Source organism: Limanda limanda, chromosome 21 (genome assembly GCF_963576545.1).
Source record: "Limanda limanda chromosome 21, fLimLim1.1, whole genome shotgun sequence".
NCBI lineage: Eukaryota > Metazoa > Chordata > Actinopteri > Pleuronectiformes > Pleuronectidae > Limanda > Limanda limanda.
In genome coordinates, this window is record NC_083656.1 from 11,457,893 (window position 1) to 11,477,030 (window position 19,138).

General features: G+C 44.3%; 1 protein-coding gene across 1 annotated transcript in view; it reads right to left on the reverse strand.

Annotated features, from left to right (window-relative positions):
* Positions 1–18,712, reverse strand: part of capn15 (calpain 15) — a 36,801-nt gene extending 18,089 nt beyond the window's left edge. The window contains exons 1-2 of the mRNA XM_061095120.1: positions 18,285–18,712; positions 5,630–7,289 (exon numbers count right to left, since the gene is read on the reverse strand). Of these exons, the coding sequence (XP_060951103.1) occupies positions 5,630–7,289; positions 18,285–18,463 (1,839 nt within the window). The 5' untranslated portion in view covers positions 18,464–18,712. The remainder of the gene's footprint in view (positions 1–5,629; positions 7,290–18,284) is intronic.
* Positions 18,713–19,138: the final 426 nt, after the last annotated feature.

Here is a 19,138-nt window from a genome sequence, read left to right on the forward strand (position 1 = left end):
AACCCTTGCAGGTGTTTCGAGTTAATTAGACGATTCAAGTGATTAGTTGAATACCCTACTAGTATACTTTTTCATGATATTCTAATATTTAGAGATAGGATATTTGAGTTTTCTTAAGCTGTAAGCCATAATCAGCAATATTAAAAGAATAAAAGGCTTGCAATATTTCAGTTGATTTGTAATGAATCCAGAATGCATGACATTTTTGTTTTTTTAATTGCATTACAGAAAATAAAGAACTTTATCACAATATTCTAATTTTCTGAGACAGTCCTGTAGACTTATGTATACAAAGAATATACAGAGAGTATGATATAATATATGATATATAGTAGAGGTATGAATATAAGTATTTGACTATACAATAGGTAATATAGTATACTATGAGTGTAAGAATATGTAGACAGAGTGTGCAAAAGACAATATTATTGTATAAAATGATATATAATATCAATATGGTTTATATGAACACATATCACATATGATGTGAAGTAAGTGTATATGGAGCGGAGGGTTGTACATGGTCCACAGTGCAAGGAGACAGGTTTAGTGCAGTTCTGTGATGGTGGCTCTGACAGAGGTAGAGGAGTTGTACAGTCTTATTGCAGTTGGGAGGAACGATTTCCTGTATCGTTCCTTCGAGCAGCGGGGTTAAATGAGTCTGTCGCTGAATCTCAGACCTTCTCATATGAAGTCTGCAGGTGGATGAGGATTAATACAGGGCTCTACATGACACACTAGCCCTGGATTCTGGGCTGAACAAGGACAAACTCCCAAATATATTCATGTGACAGCAGGTTTCACTTCCACTGTGAGCGTGGCATCCCACATGTGCACAGCAGCACACCAGCTGTGGAGCAGTGGGCCTGCCAGGATACAGGACACATGTGCACATCACTTCTAAACCTCCAAAGCACCTCACTTTCTGAACAGCACCAAGAGTTTAACAAGACAGACTGTATCTTAACACTGCCTCGCTACTGTACACAGGACCCGGACTCCATCAATACATAAACAGATCACGACACCTTATCCGTCACACTATCTGCTCATCTTAAACTCTCCAGTATAAACCTGAGAGGGCAAACCGCCACACACGCAACCCTATCCGGTTTCCCGTTTGTGGTGTGAGAAGCGGGCTCTGCCAGTCGCTCTGTGAGGCAGGCGGGGGGGGGTGTGATGTGGGCACCTCACTGGTGGCTCACAGTGCGGCGAATTGATTAGTCCCCATCCCACACGATCCAATTCCGCAGCCCGGGATGCAGCATTAGCTACCAGGCAGAATCGCTTCAACGCAGCCGTGCCACCCTGATCCTCCAAGGTCTCTGTGTAGCTTACAGAGTGTGTAGTTCACTGGCTTAAGTTTGACCCCTTGTGCCTGCTTTTATTGTGTGGTCTCAGGGATTTTCAACAGAGGAGGAGAGGGAGGCATGGCTATCAAAGGTGGGCACAAACAGAGAATACACTTCAATCTGATGTCACTTATAAGCTGCTTTCTACCTGAAGTCTTGTCCTTTTCCTGATATCTTTTTTAGGGCTGGGCAACGATTAAAAGTTTTAATCGCGATTAATCACATGATTTCCCTGATAAATCACGATTAATCGCATTTGTATACGCATATCCAATAATGAATTAAAAAGTAGTGTATAGCGCAATTTTATTTTCAATGTTCTGCCATATGAACGAAAGTGCCATAACATTTGTTGTGCAAACACTTTTAACATCAGCATTTAATACAGTAGCAGTTAAATAAAATATTCAGTGTAAATCTCAACTTAACAATGTTATCAAAGCAAATACAAAATTAAAGGTCAATGCCAGTGCCAGGGCATTAATGTTATCCTCTTCGTTATGAAAAATGTATACTCCCCCCTGCGTCTATTGTAGTCTGCCGAAGCCTCGCTCCGCTCGCTGTTTCGTTGAGTGATTTGCTGATATCAACTGTGTGTTTTGCATTTAGGTGATATTTTAGACTGGAAGTACTCTGGTGATAAGAAAATTCACCTTGGCAGTGGCTACAAATTACTTTGGTTCAGTCGACTCCGCCGTCTGGAAGAACTTTAAAATGAAAATGGCCATGGAAAAGCTCGGTACCCTTATCCATGGTTGTTTATCCGCCAATTATTTTCTTTTTTCCGGTTCCGCAGCAGTCAGCAACAGACTTTCACAAAATAAAAGCCTGACTTTCACAATAAAACAATAAATAATCAAACCTGAGTTAATGCGAGATAAAATAATGAATCGAGTTAATTCATCACTTGAGTTAACTCGATTAAAACGAGTTAACTTGCCCAGCCCTAATCTTTTTTTTTGTACGATCAATAAGAAAGATAACATGTTAAAAACATACAAGTAAGTATGTACTATAGATATAAACGCCTTTAATGAACATATAACATATAAGCTGTGATGTTATCAGCAACACTTTTTGTTTGTGTAAGGAGTTTTAATGAAATACCAACACGAAAACAATTCTGTTATTGAGGTTGCAATGTGATGTCTCCTAGTGTAAATCTAGCTGACCGGGAACCTGGTGCTGCCAACTCTGAGTCGTCGCTGGGCAGATGCCAGCACGCAAACCCGAGACAGCAATCGGCCAATTCACTGCTGAGCTCAGAAAACCTGCTGCCTCCATGCCATCTCCCAGAATACACACAACTGGCAGCCAGACAATGCTTTTTTGAGGAGTGTAAGCTTGTAGCTAGACATCTACAACTCGCAGACAACATATTGATCTCGACAAAAAAAACATGGTGACAGGGAACCATAGAGCTGGATTTCACAGTGCTAGATTTATTAAACTCAAAACAAAGGCATCCCAGAGCAGCCTGGCACGTCCACGGCTGTCAAAGCCTGTGAAAACCTGTCACTGCAGGCATTCACAACTTACAATCCAAACATGTTAACCAAAAACCCCAGACACAATCCAAAGTGTGGCACAAAATCAAATGACAGAAGTGGTTACAGAGAGCGGTGTTGAGGAGATACATAAAACAAATCAAAGTGAATCTGTTGCCATGTGGCGTCTCCTTGTTGCTCCCTCTGAGGGCGACATGGAGAGGGAACAGAGGCACGAGCTCCAGCCATGCAGGGTTTTACAGTTCACAAGCGGCGCTGATGGCTCTTAGTAGCATTTACTCGCTTGGCACCGGGAGTAAGCGGACACGCTCTGGGGCACTGGCATCAAGCGCACACACGCACACCTCTTACTCTCAAAACCAATCAAGGAGAGTAGAAAAGCAACGAGGCCCTCAGGTGAAGAGAGAATAACATTTCTCCAGTTTCTTCCACTACAACTCCAGCTTCATTTTTTTGGGCTCCTTATTGATTGTTGCAATCTGGACAAACTCTGCTGTAACTTCTACAGTCAGTTTCATCAGCGGCACCATTTGCTGTAATGCAACGAGTCGAGGAGGAATATCGGAACTAAACAAACGGAAACATACGCTGGGACACGCTCGCTGTGTTTGTGTGAATGGACTGCCCACATGCCTCCACAGGGTAAACCGAAGGCTTTTATCGTAATTACATTTTCGCCGCTGGTGTTTTCAGTGCTTGCCAAGTGTTAATGCTTTGACAGAGATGGATACGACAGACTACAGCCTCTTACTTAACAATTTTAGCCCCCTTCAGATCTTTGACCCCTAAAACTGAGCTGCAGCGGTTGATGCTGTTAGAGATTTCATTCACTATAGGCAAGCAGATCGTTTCTGCTCCTCTCCTCTCTAGCTCTGCTGCTAAAAATAGAAGAGCCCTGTGTTCACCTTAGCACACACACACAAACACACACATTATCTGCTACACTGGTGAATTGAGTGCAGTCGTGTGGAGAGGGTGGGGTGGAGGCGGAGAGGGTACAGTGGGTGGCAAGGGGGAAGGCATATTTTGAGATGTTAGCAGAGAGGAAGACAAAAAAACACAGGATGAGCATGTGGGGATAGATGTGATAAAGGAGATGGGAGAAAAAGGAGATGAAAAGGGGAAAGGACTTTGAAGAGAGCAGAGGGGGCAGGGATGGAGAGAAGGAGGCCTGAAATATTTGGAGAAAAAAAGGAAAGATGATAAAAAGAACGAGTAGTTTAAATCTCAAATTTGGGAAAAGGGGAAGGTGGGGATGAGAGATCTCCGATATCCTTCCTTCCTACTAAGCCAACTTCCCTCCCACGCTAACAGCAGTGAGCCCTGCGACTTTCAAAGAAGACATAAATTATGCATTCTAAAGCGCACTCCATGCTATTGTAAACATGGCATGATAGGTGCAATGGCGGTGCGGTGAATGGGAACGCATCACCCGAAGAAATTCAGAAAAATGTATCTGCTGATGGAATAAAAATTACCTGAATCTAGTAGCTCCTGGATTCTGCATTTTTCTGAGGTTTAACTCGTCCAATCAGATTTGTCTCATTAGCATAGGTCTTAACAAATGAGCCCTTGTGACAGCTCTGAGAAGCATATCCATGACAACACACTAGAGGCTTATCAAAGGGCTGCGGAAACAAAGTGAGCATGAAGTGGTGTGATACAGAGGAGCAAAATATAGGTCCCATTTTAACTACAGTAGCTAGGCGAGACGTCTCCTTGTCTCCGAACTGCGGTGACGGATGAACGCCACTATTGACCTTTCCTCCTCTTTGGGCATTATTATCGTTCATTAGGATTGTTATGACAACAGACAAGCTTTGAATAACAAAAGCATAACATCATTAGCTTTTTCAATACTGAGAAAAAAAACACCGGATGATCTAGTTTTACTATTCAACATAATGAAAATGTTCTGTTTCAGGGTGTGTATTGATATAAAAAGGAGCTTTTAACAACAACCACAGTTCTGATGTTTTAATAACTTCACAAATTGAAACTGTGAAGTTCAGATTAAAGGGAAATTACGTTCAGAATGATCAAATGTGGTTTTATTTCCAACAGGCAGGTCTGCTGATACAAAGAAATGTATTTCATTAAGCCGCCCAATGTCAAGGACAGGAAATAGAGCATCTGACTGAAACTATTCAAAACAAATAAAGCTGGACTCCCAAGACAGAAGTTACAGTTCTGCAACAGAGTATTGCAGTATTTTGTTAAGGGACTTCTTTCAGACTGAGGGCGGGCTATAGTCTGGCTATAGAAATGAGACGCTCAGTATCTGCAGCTCATTCAGGTGGCCAAGATTCACCCACTGGTCGTTTTAAACCCAGCTAACAAAGCAAGTGCAAACAGAGGCAATGACAAAGCCTATTAGCATTTCTCTGAAATTAGAAAGATTGAAGGAGTGGGAACAAAGCCAGTGCCGTAACAAAAAAGAGGAATTACAATGGAGCTGTGCTGTGCAAGTCAATGTGCACCCTGTGATGCATTACACATTGAAATAAGCAGGGTTATCAAAGACATCAAGGAAAACTCGACACAAAGAAAAGGTAACGCTGACATATCAACAACTCATAGTTGCAGGACAACAAATGAGCTAGTCGGTCAAGGGTGTACTTGTTCACCCTTAGATAACAAGTGCACTGGAAAAGAAGCATGATCTTATGAATTCAAGTAGTAAAACAGTCAATTTTAGTCCAAAACCCTTATAATAAACAGGTGTGTCACTGTTGAGCCATTTATAATTAGTAGTTGAGTTACTCTTACCTCTCTGCAGAAGCTGCCAATGTCCTCCCAAAGCTCCTTGGCCTCGCCTTCGTCATTTCGTCGACGGGCCTCGACATGCATGCTCTCCCTCCTCTTCAGAGGCTTCATCACTTTGCGCAGGGTGAGGTACTGCTGGGGTGTGTGGCACGCTGCACAGTTCTTGGCTTTGATGTCGTTGAGCAGCGTACATGCCGGGCAGCTCCACTGTCCTATCTTCTCTTGAAGGCTCGATAAGGTGGAGGAGGACGTGGAATTGGAAGGAGCAATAGCAGGGGAGGAGGAAGGGTAGCCCCGGGCCAGTTTCCTTGTTTTATGAGCTGAAGAGGATGAAGGTGTGCAAGAACAAGATGCCGTACCAGACCCCGATGGGAGGCCACAGTGTGCACAGCAGCGGGTCATGGGCACCTGCTGTTCCTGAAAGCCATGCAGCTTGGAAGAACCACAGGCTGAGCACTTCGGTGCCCCTGTAGGATTGCGCAGGGTGCACTTGGAACAGGCCCAGGTGCTGAAGTCTGGGCTGGACGGGCTAGCCGGGGTAAATCGTACCGTTTCGCAGCCAACAAGGTCAATGAGGTCAGCGCCTGCCCGTGATGATCGGCAGGCCTCACACTTTGATGAGTTACCTGGATTGGGCAAAGAACAACTGGGGCACTTCCAGGTGGGGGCAGCTGTGGATGCAACAGGGAGGTGTGGAGTCAGTGGGTGGTGCTGAGCATCTTCTTCATCCAACATACTGAGGCGCTTGTTGGGGTATGAGGGCTCCTGGGGTTGGGCATGTTTGGGCTTGGCTGGCCGCTGTGGGCCTGGCTGGGGTGGCGCAGTGGCCGTTAACGGGGAAGTGGGACTTGGGGTGTTGGTGCCTGCGTTCGGTGGGCGCCCTGGAGGGGGCACCTCTCTCCTGCTTCGGGGCACTGGGTTATTCTGGAGGGAAGTGAAAGAAGTAAAAGGGGAGGAGGTGGACTGTGAGGACACCTGGGGAGGTTCTTGAGGATCACAGGGAGGAGGTGGGGGAGAATCATCTGTGAGGTCTATGAGTAGTGGGGCAGAACCTGCTGTGTGAACTGGAAATCCCAGCACAGGCGTTCGCACCTCAGGCACCACTAGTGCCTCGGGGGGGATTTTAGGCAAAGACAGTTTCCTGGGGCCACCACAGGCTGAGCAGGACAGAGACACAGGAGTGTTGTGGAGTGTGCATCGAGGGCAAGCCCAGCCCGAGTGCTGCACCTCCAGGTTGACCACCTCTCCATTACTCTCGGACCGCCGTAGCACTTCCTCCTTAGCTGGCTGCTGCCCTTGGGGCTCAAGCAGGACTGTGGGAGGGAGAGTTGGTGTTGGAGGTTCGGTCGGAGCAGACGGCAGGCCATTGGCGGTAGCGGCTATGGTGGTGGTAGGGGGTGTGTTAGTGGCAGGGGATGGGCCAAAGCCACACACGGTGCAGGCTCCGGATCCCTGGGGATTGTTCAGGGTACAGCGGGGGCAGGCCCAGCGATGCTCCTCGGTGCTGCTCAGCCGCAGGATCTGGTTCAGGTCAGGCTTCTGGCGTGGGGCCTCACAAATGGAACAGCGAGGTGCTGCACCGCCATTCAAGAAGGTACAGCGTCCACACGACCACTCGCTGCCTCGCACCGCTGCTGCCATGGAGCCAGGAGAGTGAGAGTGGCTGGAAGAAAAGTAGACAAGGAGTCAAAACAAATTCATAATAGTTTAACCTACTTTTGCACAAATATAACACATGCATATCGAGTGTGGCACTGCTCAATCATTTCAGCAACGTCAGTCAGTATTCTGTTTGAATAAAGTGTCAGTGGAGAAATGTAAAAAAAAAAAAAGTAAGATGGCATCAGAAAGAGTGACAAATTAAAAATTATGAAGAACCCTCGAGGGTGAAAACATGCTTCCAGTCAACTCATGGTGATAATCGGCAGACAAGACAGCAAAAACATCTCTGGGACTGCGAGAGGAGGGGAGAAGGACAGAATTAGAAAAGAAAAATGGAGTGTGAGAGGGAAAGATTAGCCAGTGCAGGGGAAAAAATCAAATCTCCCTCCTGGGGGCAGTGAGGGCTGTAAATCCATACACAATGGCCACATGATTAGAGCTAGGAAGACAGCACATGGAGAGGAGAGGAGAGGTAGAGAGAGGCAGCGAGAGTTCATTGAGTACGCCTGACTGACACTTATTAGACTGAAAAAAAACACAGGATCTCCTCTACTTCACTTAAGCACCCATCTCCCGTTTTCTGAGTGAATGTTAATGCAGGGTAGACGGGAGCTACTTCAGGTCACGTCAACCCAATGCCCAAGTGAATTTACAAATTAAGGTTGAAGGGATGGGTGAATTGAATAAGCAGAACTCTGGACTTTGGGGTTATTGAAATTACAAACCATTCATACTGTTGAATTTTACTTAATCCAAAAACATCGACTGTTAACACCTTACAGATCTTCAGCAGTGTAAACAGTGGAGAGGGATTTCCGACCCTTGGACATAATAACCTCCAACAGTGTTCTGAATTGACTTGCATGTAGTTCATTCCCTTTGGCTGAAGTTCAGTCAATCCAACATATTGATAGTGGGCATATCTAAGCCTTTTGGGGAGGGAAGCAGCACAGTTGGATACCTCCAAAGTACAAGGGGTGGGAGGGTGGGTTTGGAGAGGGCTGGCCCCAAGGGACGGACGTGGTCGCTGTCTGGACAAACCCATAAAAATGTCACAGTCGCTCAAGCTGCTCATGTGTGAACACCAACACAGAGGAGGTACTGTGGGGATTGTAGGGTAGCAGAGGGGAAGGTGCTAAGAGCTGGAATACCACGATGCTTCTTTTTATTGATCCCGGTGGCGAAGATGCTACCCACAGGGCATGTGGACCTGGTCACATTTATCTGTCTGTATTATATGGTTAGAGAACTGTGCCCACATGCAAAGGTGCTTTCGACAAAGGCTTTTATGGGGAAAGCAGTGGTTTGTGGCTATTTGTAAAATGTCAATACATGCTGTGAAAACAGGCCTATTTTTCTATGAGAAACATGTTCTGATTATTCCTTTGTTGCTTGTCACATTCGGACATAGATTTCTGCCACAGAATAGGTGACATGCTGGTTGTTTGGCCCAATTGCTCTTCTCCACTGCAGCACCATGTGTCCAGACCAACTGATTTCCCTTAGTTCAACTCCATTAAACCTTTTTTAAACCAGGCCAATCCCCAGAACCCAGGGGGACCTCTCACAGAAAAGCTCTTGCTCCCAGCTCCACTACACTCGTCAACTCTCCTCCCAAAGGTAAGGAGGAGAATGGCAGCAGGAAGGGACTCTAATGTGTCTCCATGGGTGTCTTCGAGTCTGTAGGCTCTTACCACTAAGTGAGTGCAGGCATGTAGCTATATTTATTTATTTACAGACAAGCATAGTTAGTTGGTTTATTGTCCAACTACATTTGTTCCACATTTTGTCCTGTACCCCGAGGCAATAAAAGTATGGAAGTAAAAGTCCCAGTGCTTTATGTCAGGCGCCATTAGCACTGCAACCATTCACGTGGGCTGTCAGCACTCCAGCATAAACCAGGGGCCTACAGAGTGAGCAGGAAACTAAGCCCTCCAATGATAAAGATGAAATTTAGGAAAACAAAATTTTTATGAAGACACACAAACACTAAGAGATCAGTTCTTAGTGTTTTTTTTTGCTTTCATCCAGCAGCAATAGCTGTCATGTCCCCATGGTAGTGTGGAATTTGCAAGCGCCCTTAACCTTAAAAATTAACATAGAGGGGGTGTCGATGCAGCATCAGTCCCTGTGTGAGAATACGAAGTGCATCAAAATTGTTTGCCAAAAACAATATTTCCATTATGCACTGAAGATATTTATTCCATCTTCAACAACCTATAGTGTTGCCTCAGACTAAAACCCAAACTCCACCCACTCAGTGGTTTAGTTAAATGTGTTTGACTTGAGTGACAGCCCTGGTGTTGATTGCACATGTTCACACTGTGCTTGGTTCTTCAAAGGCCTGCAAACAGCAATGACAACAACAACAACAAGTGTCAACCCCTCATGTTTGATGACAGGTACTTCCCTGTGGCCATTTTCATAACTGTCAGGCCTCTTTAATCTCCAGCGAGAGAGCAAAGTCATGGTGTCAGCCGCACAGAGACTTTGTCACAGCAATTGATTTGGTTCTCGCCGGAGCACCGGGGATTGTAAATTCATTATGTTTCCGTCTGCAGCAGCCGTTCTAAGAGCTTCTCAATGAAGTAATCGGCCTCTCCAGGAAATTCTAATACCTGGCTTAAATGTGTCATAATAGCACCATAGACAAGAAAGAGAAGCCAAAATATCTCGATCGCCTCCTGGTGGCTGGCTGCACTATATTTAATAATTACTGCATCCTCCACATTAATGGATAGGGCATGGGTCCAAAGTCACATGTCAGATAAATGATGTATGTTCAAGTATTCATTTGTCAAGTGAGATGGTTTAGTTAATTATTTGAAGTCATTAAACTCAGGGTAAAACATTATGATCCCTACTGCAAAGAATCCAAAAGTGTAAGATAGCGGCATTTGTCTCCAAGATATTTTAGCTCCATTTCTGGATAGTGGGAGGAAGTAGAGACACGTCGTTCATCTTTATATAGAGACAGACACACACACACACACACAAACCTTTGTATGTACAGTACATGCCTGCAGCAGAGGATGACCCACTATTGCTTGTGATCCCTGGACCCTACTTAAAAGGATGCTTTCTGTGTACATGCTCCACTCATAAGAGTGCATACATATTCACACAAACATCCACAGAGTTACACGCAGATCCACAAAAATACACACACACACCTTTTGTCCTTGGCCCTGTGTTCAATGGAGCTGTTCTAAAAGTGCCCACTTCAGCTCCTCTGTTCCTCAGTGTCGCAGACCTGGGAAGCAGGCCAACAGCTTAAAGTGGAGAGAGAGGGACAGAGGGACAGAGAGACAGAGAGAGAGAGAAGAGACAGAGGGAGAGAGAAAAGAGACTGAGGGAGAGAGAGAGAGATAGAGAGAGAGAGAGAGAGAGAGAGAGAGAGAGACAGAGATAGAGATAGAGATAGAGATAGAGATAGAGATATAGAGATAGAGATAGAGATAGAGATAGAGATAGATAGAGAGAGACCTCACCTCTACAAAACCATATTTTTGCAAAGAGGTCCTCAATGCAGATTGCTGCCAATAAGGAACCTGCTCCTAGTTCAAAATTCACTTAAGCAAGAACATCACTGACCCCTGGCTACTTTTCAATGCTTCACTGGGTGTAAGATAATCATGGAGCACTTCGGCAGACCATTACACGGAGTGTGATCTTTAAAACGCTCAGTGAAAATGAGCAAGTCAGCACCATCATAGTAAACAACCGAGATATTGCAAAGGAAGTCTTTAGGCTTGAGAAAAAAAAAGGTGCTGATAAAAAGTGGAGAGCGTAAAGATGAGTGTAGATGAGCCAGGATATAATATGGGTCAGTAAGACTGTAAGAAATGTAAAAGACTGAGCTAAATCTACAAAGGCACTGTTGGTAGTCTAGGGGCCACCCTCGGCTGGCTACTTGAATTCTCTCCACATACTGAACCTGGTTGCGGGATCAAGTGAGCTGAGTCTCCCCTGTTTCTCCCTGCCTTGCTGTGAGACATTTGACCTTTGTGCGACAGTCATTAGCACTGCCTTTCCAAGGTTGGCTCTGAGCCCAGGGCCCGAGGGGAAAGTGTGGTACCCGCGTTGGCCATCAGGGGCACAGAGTTTCTGTTTGACTCATTCAACACAAAAAACAAGTATCGACCAGATGGTATTGTTGACAAGGCTTTTCCTTAACCAGTACAATTAATTACTCAGTGTGAATTTCCATGTGTCAGATGACACTCTTTGTGTGACAGAGAGACAGAGAGAGAGAGAGAGAGAGAGAGAGAGAGAGAGAGAGAGAGAGAGAGAGAGAGAGAGAGAGAGAGAGAGAGAGAGAGAGAGAGAGAGAGAGAGAGAGAGAGAGAGAGAGAGAGAGAGAGAGAGAGAGAGAAGTGGAGGGTGTGCAGCTAGGAAGATTTGACTCATTTAAGAAAATTGCTGGTCATTATGTGGTGATCAGTGTTGATACTGTGATGTCATGTCAAACAAATCCAAGTTTAAACTGTAGCGGGCCATAGACGTCAGCTGAGCTTGTGTCAATGTAAGAGAGAGAGAGAAAGAGAGATGGGAGCAGCGGAGTCAGTGTGTGCCGGCTTTCCCTCAAGGTCTGGGACTATCATATAGAAGCTACACAATTTGTTTGTAGTAAACATAAAAAGTGTGTCACACAGGGTTGTGTCTTGCTTTGCTTAGAAAATAAATAAGACAGAATGGTTCTCTGAGCCTAAACACAACGGGAGTAGGAATGATCTCCCCCCCCCCCCGTTTGAAGTAGTTTGCCCTGTAATGTAGCAGAGGGTGCTTGCTGTCAGTTTGACCTAAGGTATGACCTCTGCCCTTTCAGTAAAGTGAGCCAGTTACATCGCTTTGCTAGGAAACTGGAGGATGCTAACAAGTAAAGCCATTCTGCCAAAAAGAAGGCCTTGATAATCCCAACATACGTTTTATCATATACTCTTAATTATCCATTAGACAAATAATTAATAAAAATTAAATTACAAATCAATTTCTCATCAAGTGTATGCGTATCAACTTCCTTCATATGACACCATAGCTGAGAGATACAAAACAGGACCCGACCTGTTACTAGTTGCTGCTGGTACACACACATTAAAGCCTGAGTGTGTGTTTTATACTGAAAACCACAAAGTAAGTGCCAAGAAAAATCTGCTGCATACGAAATCCCAAAGTGACCACAAGGTGTGCGATTAAAAGTGTTTTCCCAGTAATTCAAACTTGAGCTAAATGGCTGACCAGACACAGAATGTGGTGAAGTGAACTTGTCCGCATGGGGGCTGCTCCTAATTAATAATGTAACCAAGACATACTGAGCCAGGTCGGGCTCGTCTGTACATTTCATACGACTCTTTGAAAGGGAATTGTACCGCACAACCTGCTGACAGCAGAGAAATACTGAAAGAAAAAAACGTTTCCTGATAAACTATGATCAACAGCATAACAGATTTCTGCAATTAATGAGAATATAAAGATTAATGGATCTAGTGAAATCACCTATTCTAATTTGAAGAGAACGCTAATATGTTCACAGCCTCAAAAAACGACATCATAAGTCATTGAATATTTGGGGGGGTCTCAGACTCCAGGTGGGAGCGATTTTAAAACACTCACATGGGGTCAATTAAGCCCGATGAATTCTCAATGAATTAATTAGTAATTTAATTAGTTAGAGCCATATGATCTTGCCTTTATGCAAGAGCTGCAGAACACGTTTTCATACAGTCGTCCTAATTTAATAATGTACCAAAAAGATAGACGATAGATAGATAATAGATTAATGTATATATAAGAAATTATAAAACCATATAATTGCTTTTATCATTTTAAATAATTTAGCAATTTTTTTAGGCTTCTATTGCTTCCTCCTTCCATATCTCTTAATCAGCAATTTGTTTTAATTACAATAAACTAATTTCCCTGAGGAATACACAAGTTCATAATTTAATAGATTAAATGAGATTAATCGAGACTCTATCTATCGATGATGCATTTGTATGTGTTGCAATTTATTTGGGTCATTTGAATTCCCTACAAAAAGCTTTTCTACATTCGTTATCTGGGATTACTGAGAGGCCGCGTGGAGTTGGATAACTCTCGGTAGGCTGACTGTGTTGAACTCACTCCAGATAGAGCCGCTCCACACACAAACACGCTCAAATAAAGTGAGTCACTCTCGAGATAAATATTTACAGGCTCAGTTTTATTTGAACGCAGGGAGGCGTAGACCCGGAGATTATTAAATGTTTATGTCAGAAAAATGCTGTGGCGGATGTGCACTGGACAATGATCCTGTTTAATAGCTGCAGCTCTAGAAGTGACAGAGATGCGGGGAGTAATCTGCACCTGCGAGCGCATTAGTCAGCTTCCCAAAATGCTGGCCATACTGCTGCTGCTTTCTGTTGACTTTTACTTCTAACATTACAAATGGAGCTGGATTGATGCCGAGGGCCAATAAAAGTAAAAACAATTATAAAAATGCTTTAATTTAATTTCTTTGTCATGAGGGTTTGATTAAAAACATCTTAGGAATTATTGCCATTTTTTATCTGCCTATATAACAGTATTGGAAATGGGTGGAGCGGTGATTCTGTTTAACAATGAACTTGGTATTAAAAATGACAGCTATCAGACGCCAATGTGCTGTGTGAATCGGACAATAAAGGCGGTTGAAGAATTCTGCTGCATCTGTACCAAGAGCACACCGTTGACTGGGATCAGATCAGCTCTTTCACACATTATTTATCACATTAAGAAATCTGACTTTATAGGATATATCTCAGCCCTTAAGTCAGTCTGCGTTTGATGGCAACAGAAATTTGTTTATCACTTCATTATGGCTTTTTTCTTGCGTGCGAGATCAGAGCAAGTCTTTCGCTTTAAACTGATTTTCCCTGAGCAAACATTCCTCTTCGTGTTTCAAAAGGAGCTGATGAATCAGGGTCAGATTAACTGTAAAAACCTTTCTACCTTCCAGCTAATACGCCATGGCATGATAAGTACGAGTCATTAATCAACCCTGACAGGTCTCCTGAATTAATTTGTTACGACAAACACTATAGAGCCGAGCCACTGACTTATAAATGTATCTGAGACGAGAGTCTGGAGCCCAAACTTTAGCAGCAGATAAAGAGTTTTGACTCCGAGACTTAGTAAAACAGCATGGGGGATTGGTAACAGTCATGTCTGAGTCACAAAACACAACACAACAAGATAATTAGGGAAGTTATGCTCAACTGACACTGAGCAGGACGTTTCTTTAATGGGAAGAGAGACTTTTTGGAGACAGACCATTAAGACTGAATAGGTTTATAAAATGTTATGATGCTGACGCAGACTAACAGAGCAACTTAGACAAAGGCTCCTTTGAAGAAGGTTCCCTCAGGCTAAGACGATCCTTAATAAGCATTGCTGAGGCTTTAGAATAAAAGGACATTTTAAAAGCTGAATAAATAGTCATCTATCAAGAAAAATGGAATGCTACAAGAAGGGTGTGATTCTGTAGAAACAAGGGAGGCGTTGTATAAATATTATGTGTCAGGTCATGAACATGATAATATATGAGTTGGTTATGCTTCTTATGTTTTTCAGTTCAAGACAGTTCATGGCTGTTTTTTTTTAAGTTGATGTTATTATGTTAGCCTGACACACATGAACTATTATCTACACAAGATTTGAACTAACAATCACTGTTTGTGAATAAGAGACTGAAGATGCTAAGAATACAAATGCTGGATGAGAAACAGAACGTACACCAGTGGCTTCTGACCTCTAGCCGTGCCCTCGGTGAATATTTCACGACCGGAGCTCATTTTTGACGAGTGAATCTGTCATCGGTGGAGACAGCTGCAGACAGTTGAATCTTTTAACAGAGGAAACTGTCTGACTGGGTTTCAGCAGCACATCGGCGGCGTGGTGCAAAGCAAGCGCTAACAGGAAGCTGCCAGGAAGCTCAGAATTCGGTGAGGAAGAAGGGGCAGAGATGGCAGGGGCATCAAGGGTATGCTGCTGTTGCCATTAATCTCAAGTTCCTGCAGGCACCCAAAGCTGGAGGGCAGGAACACTGCTGACACAGTGCTGCCTTCAGTCCGAGAGGGAACTTCAAACACAGACAGCCTAAGGTAGAGATTTACTGTCACCAAGACACAAATTTAACCCTTTAAGGCAGAAAGAAAAACCCCACTTACCATATGGTTTATCAATCTAACGTCACTAAACAGTGCCATGAGAAATTAGCAGGTTATTGTAATCCTACAAAGGTGCAATAAGCCAGCACATGCTTCTTTCTGTCTGTGACTGCCAGGCTACCATGTGTGGTTATCTAGGGCCCAAGGAAATTAGGTTACTGAACATATGCAACACATTTCCATGGCAACAGGAGTGGGGGAATCTGGAGACATGTCAGTTTCAGTGTCAATAGGCTATTTTATTTTGCAGCGCCCATCCTCCGTTTTCTCCGAGAAAGCCTGCATGCCGAATCTATTCTGCATGCGTGCGGACTGTCCTGACGCGGCCCTGTCTTTGCCAGACAGACGTTAGCAGGGGAGAACGCGCTGAAATCATTCAGACATAAACACGGCCAGTGACCATGCTGGTTGAATCCAAGTGGACCCAGTTTAATCCAATTAAAGGGAGGAGAGCCAGTGGAATGAAGCTGGACTAAACAGCGCCATCCATCATGCTGGGACAGTAGAGACGCTGGGATTGACTCTGGGGAGAGCAGACTCTGACTTTAATGGCTTAGGACTCCCAAGGCCATGTGTACTGTAACACACTGCAAGTGTGGGGCCGTGATGAAATGAAGCACAAACAATAATACCATTGGGATAAAGCAGTGTTGAGCTGCTATTAATTAAAAAAGAGAAAAGAGTGAGATTCCACAGTTATGAACTACACCAAATATCTGTCTACTGAGCGTGTTATTTTTCATCATGAGGGAATCATCACAGTAACAGCACTGATTCAGAGCACACAAAGAATCCCAAAGTCAATGGGTCACCGCTGGATGAAAACAAATTGAAAATACCCAAGGACAAGATTGTTCACGAGGTTCAAAGGAAAAGAAAAGTTATACCGCACAATATGTTGTAGAATAAAGTGCATAAAAATGACTGAAGTTAAGCTGGGCTCATAGTGTCCTGTTGTTTCTGTTTTTCATGCTCTGTCACAGCTCAGCAAAGCTTGCCCAACGTTGTTAGGCTCACACAGCAGTGTGTCTGCGTGCGTGCGTGAGAGAGGGGGAGTGGAGGCAGATAAGAGGGCATGTTCAGAGTGCTGCTGCATCGTCTTTCTAAAACGTTTTTTGTCAGAACACGTGTGTGTGTCCCTCTCTGCCTTGCACTATCAGACAGAGATGGTGCGTGAGTTGTCTCACGTGCATTTCTGCCTGTGTTGATGGTCTTAGCTGACTGAGGGCGTAGTGGGATTGGTGAGTGGTGAAGGTGAAGGCTTGTTGCTACAGAGATGTACAAACAGAAAAGAGGAATCTGTTGAATAAAAGACAAGTTATGACTTATGAAAAGTATGTGCACTTGAGTTTCATTCATGCGTAGAGGTACGGTTGATGGAACCGCGTTCAAGCATGAGCTTAAGCTAACCCTGTCTATAGTTTAGAAGTCTTACAAGACTTAGCAGAGGAAACAATGTCAGCCTTAGCTGTTAAACATAGAGCAACTGCAAGGAAAGCATTGACAGCAGCAGGCAGGAATAAAGAAAGATGAAAGCCCAACTGGAGACCAATGCTGAATAAATAATGGCATCCATTGTGGGGAAATGTGATCGTCTCTCTGAAAATCAATAACTAACAACCGGACCATGATGCCCTGAGTGACTCAGCAACAACTTCAATACACTACAAGCGGTCGATATCAACTGCCTGTTCTAGTTCCGGGAGACATGACCCAAAAAGCGGAAGACAACCTGGAGACACTTCTAAACAAGTTTATGTGAGGGCGGCTGAGAAGATCGTTTTTGAGTAGTAACAGTCTGTCAAAGCTTCCGGTCCAGCTTCTCACGTGCTGCTGATGGGCCTTTCAATATGATGACAGTACAATGATGGGGGGGAAAGGACATTTTGCAGCACAGTCATTCTAGATACAGTAACTGAATAGATCCCTTTCATTCTGTCAATACAGAACTAGAGTAGATACAAAAAGCACCTCTCTTCCACAAATAGTTTACTCTGTTGGACAGTTAGATAATATAGTCTGAAAACCCCCCGCCAATTTCAGACAATCAAACTAAGCAGCCTCTAGTCGCTTGTAAGTTTTCTGTGGGTGGAAAATAGATGTGTGTTGACTGAATAAAAGAAAACCACAGTGCTTCATCACTTAAAAAGACTCTTAAGAGAATGCATCCACTCTTGTTTTTAATCATTTTGCAAAATTAACACAAGTGAATCAAAGCGCCTCTTGAAGTCTGATTAAAAGCATAACAGAAAAACTAATCTTCTAATTACCCTTGGGCTGCTCTGTTCATTGGGCTCACCGAGGTCGGGTCAATCTATCTGTCAAGGCAATCCACTCAGCGCTGCACAGCCCTAAAATGTAGCACATACTGTGCAGCTGCGCTGGGAGGAACCAATAGGGTGGGATTTCAGTTTACAAATCCAGCTTAGCAAGATGTTGGGTGCATCATAGAAAAAACATCAAAATGTAGGCTCTGATTAGATAAGCTTTGATGAAATAGTGGATTGGATCCATAGCTGTGTGGTTACTGAATATTCAGTAAGTGTTTCTAAAAGTCTGTGGAAGATAATGTAGGAAGTTTCTCAAATAAACAACAGGGAGTAACAGTGTCCTGTAAAGCACATCACCGAAACACTGAAGCCAATGACAACATCAGCACAAGATCCTAAAAGAATGCCAAGTTGTACCCTAACACGCACATCAGTTATGTGTAATACAACCCCACTGTTCATTCCCACTGTGACTCAACCAGTCACGCCAGGCCACTCCTGCTCCAGTTGCACCCAGCTGCTCACAGGTGGGGCTCTTACCTGCGCTCCCGATGAGGCAGCGGGTGCTGCTGCTGACGTGTGATGAAGGTGGTGCCCCACACCGGGCTGCTGTGGCTGTTCCTGAGCCAGCCCACAGGGGGCGACGACGGGTAGGGGGTGCTTCGGAAGCCATGGTCCGACTCAGTCTCCGCAGTGAGGGACGAGGCTGAACTCCCCATCGCCACAGCGATCGGAAATAAGTCCGATGAATAGATCTGCTTGTTTCGTTTGCCCCTCGAGCAAAGGGTTCCACAGTCGTTTTCAGTGTGAGACAGATTGGGTAGATACTAAAGGGTTTGTTTGGACTACACCAGCGAGACTGATCATGTGTTTCTATTTGCTGCAAACTTCCTGTCGGCAAATTTCCTCATGAACTCTGAGGGTGTTAGAGTAAAAACAAATAGAACCCATCGCAACAGGGACTCAAAGCTGAGGGTACTCAAAGAAAATTAGAGTTACTTGCAGGTGGCCAAGTGTGCAGAGTAGGGTGGATTTCCTACAGAGCACAGAGGAAGACGGTCTCAATTGAAAAAGTAATTTCACGTGTAGAGCACTGATTCCACTTCAGCGGTTGGTCTCAGAGAGGAGAAAATACAGTTTTGTCACAGCGAAGGCTCATAATTATGTCTCTTGTCGACGCTAAGCCTGTAGCACTCTGCACCACATCTTCCACGGTGCCACTCATAATTCCTCCCGCGTTGCCTCCGACACATGTCCCCCAGTCTGTGTGCTCTCATGTCTGGCTCCTTTATCCTTTGCACATGCTCAGAAGCTCAACACAAGCAGGCGAAGGTGCACACATGAGAACTTTGTGTGTGTCCACCGTCTTGCAGCATCTCAGCAGACCAACAGAT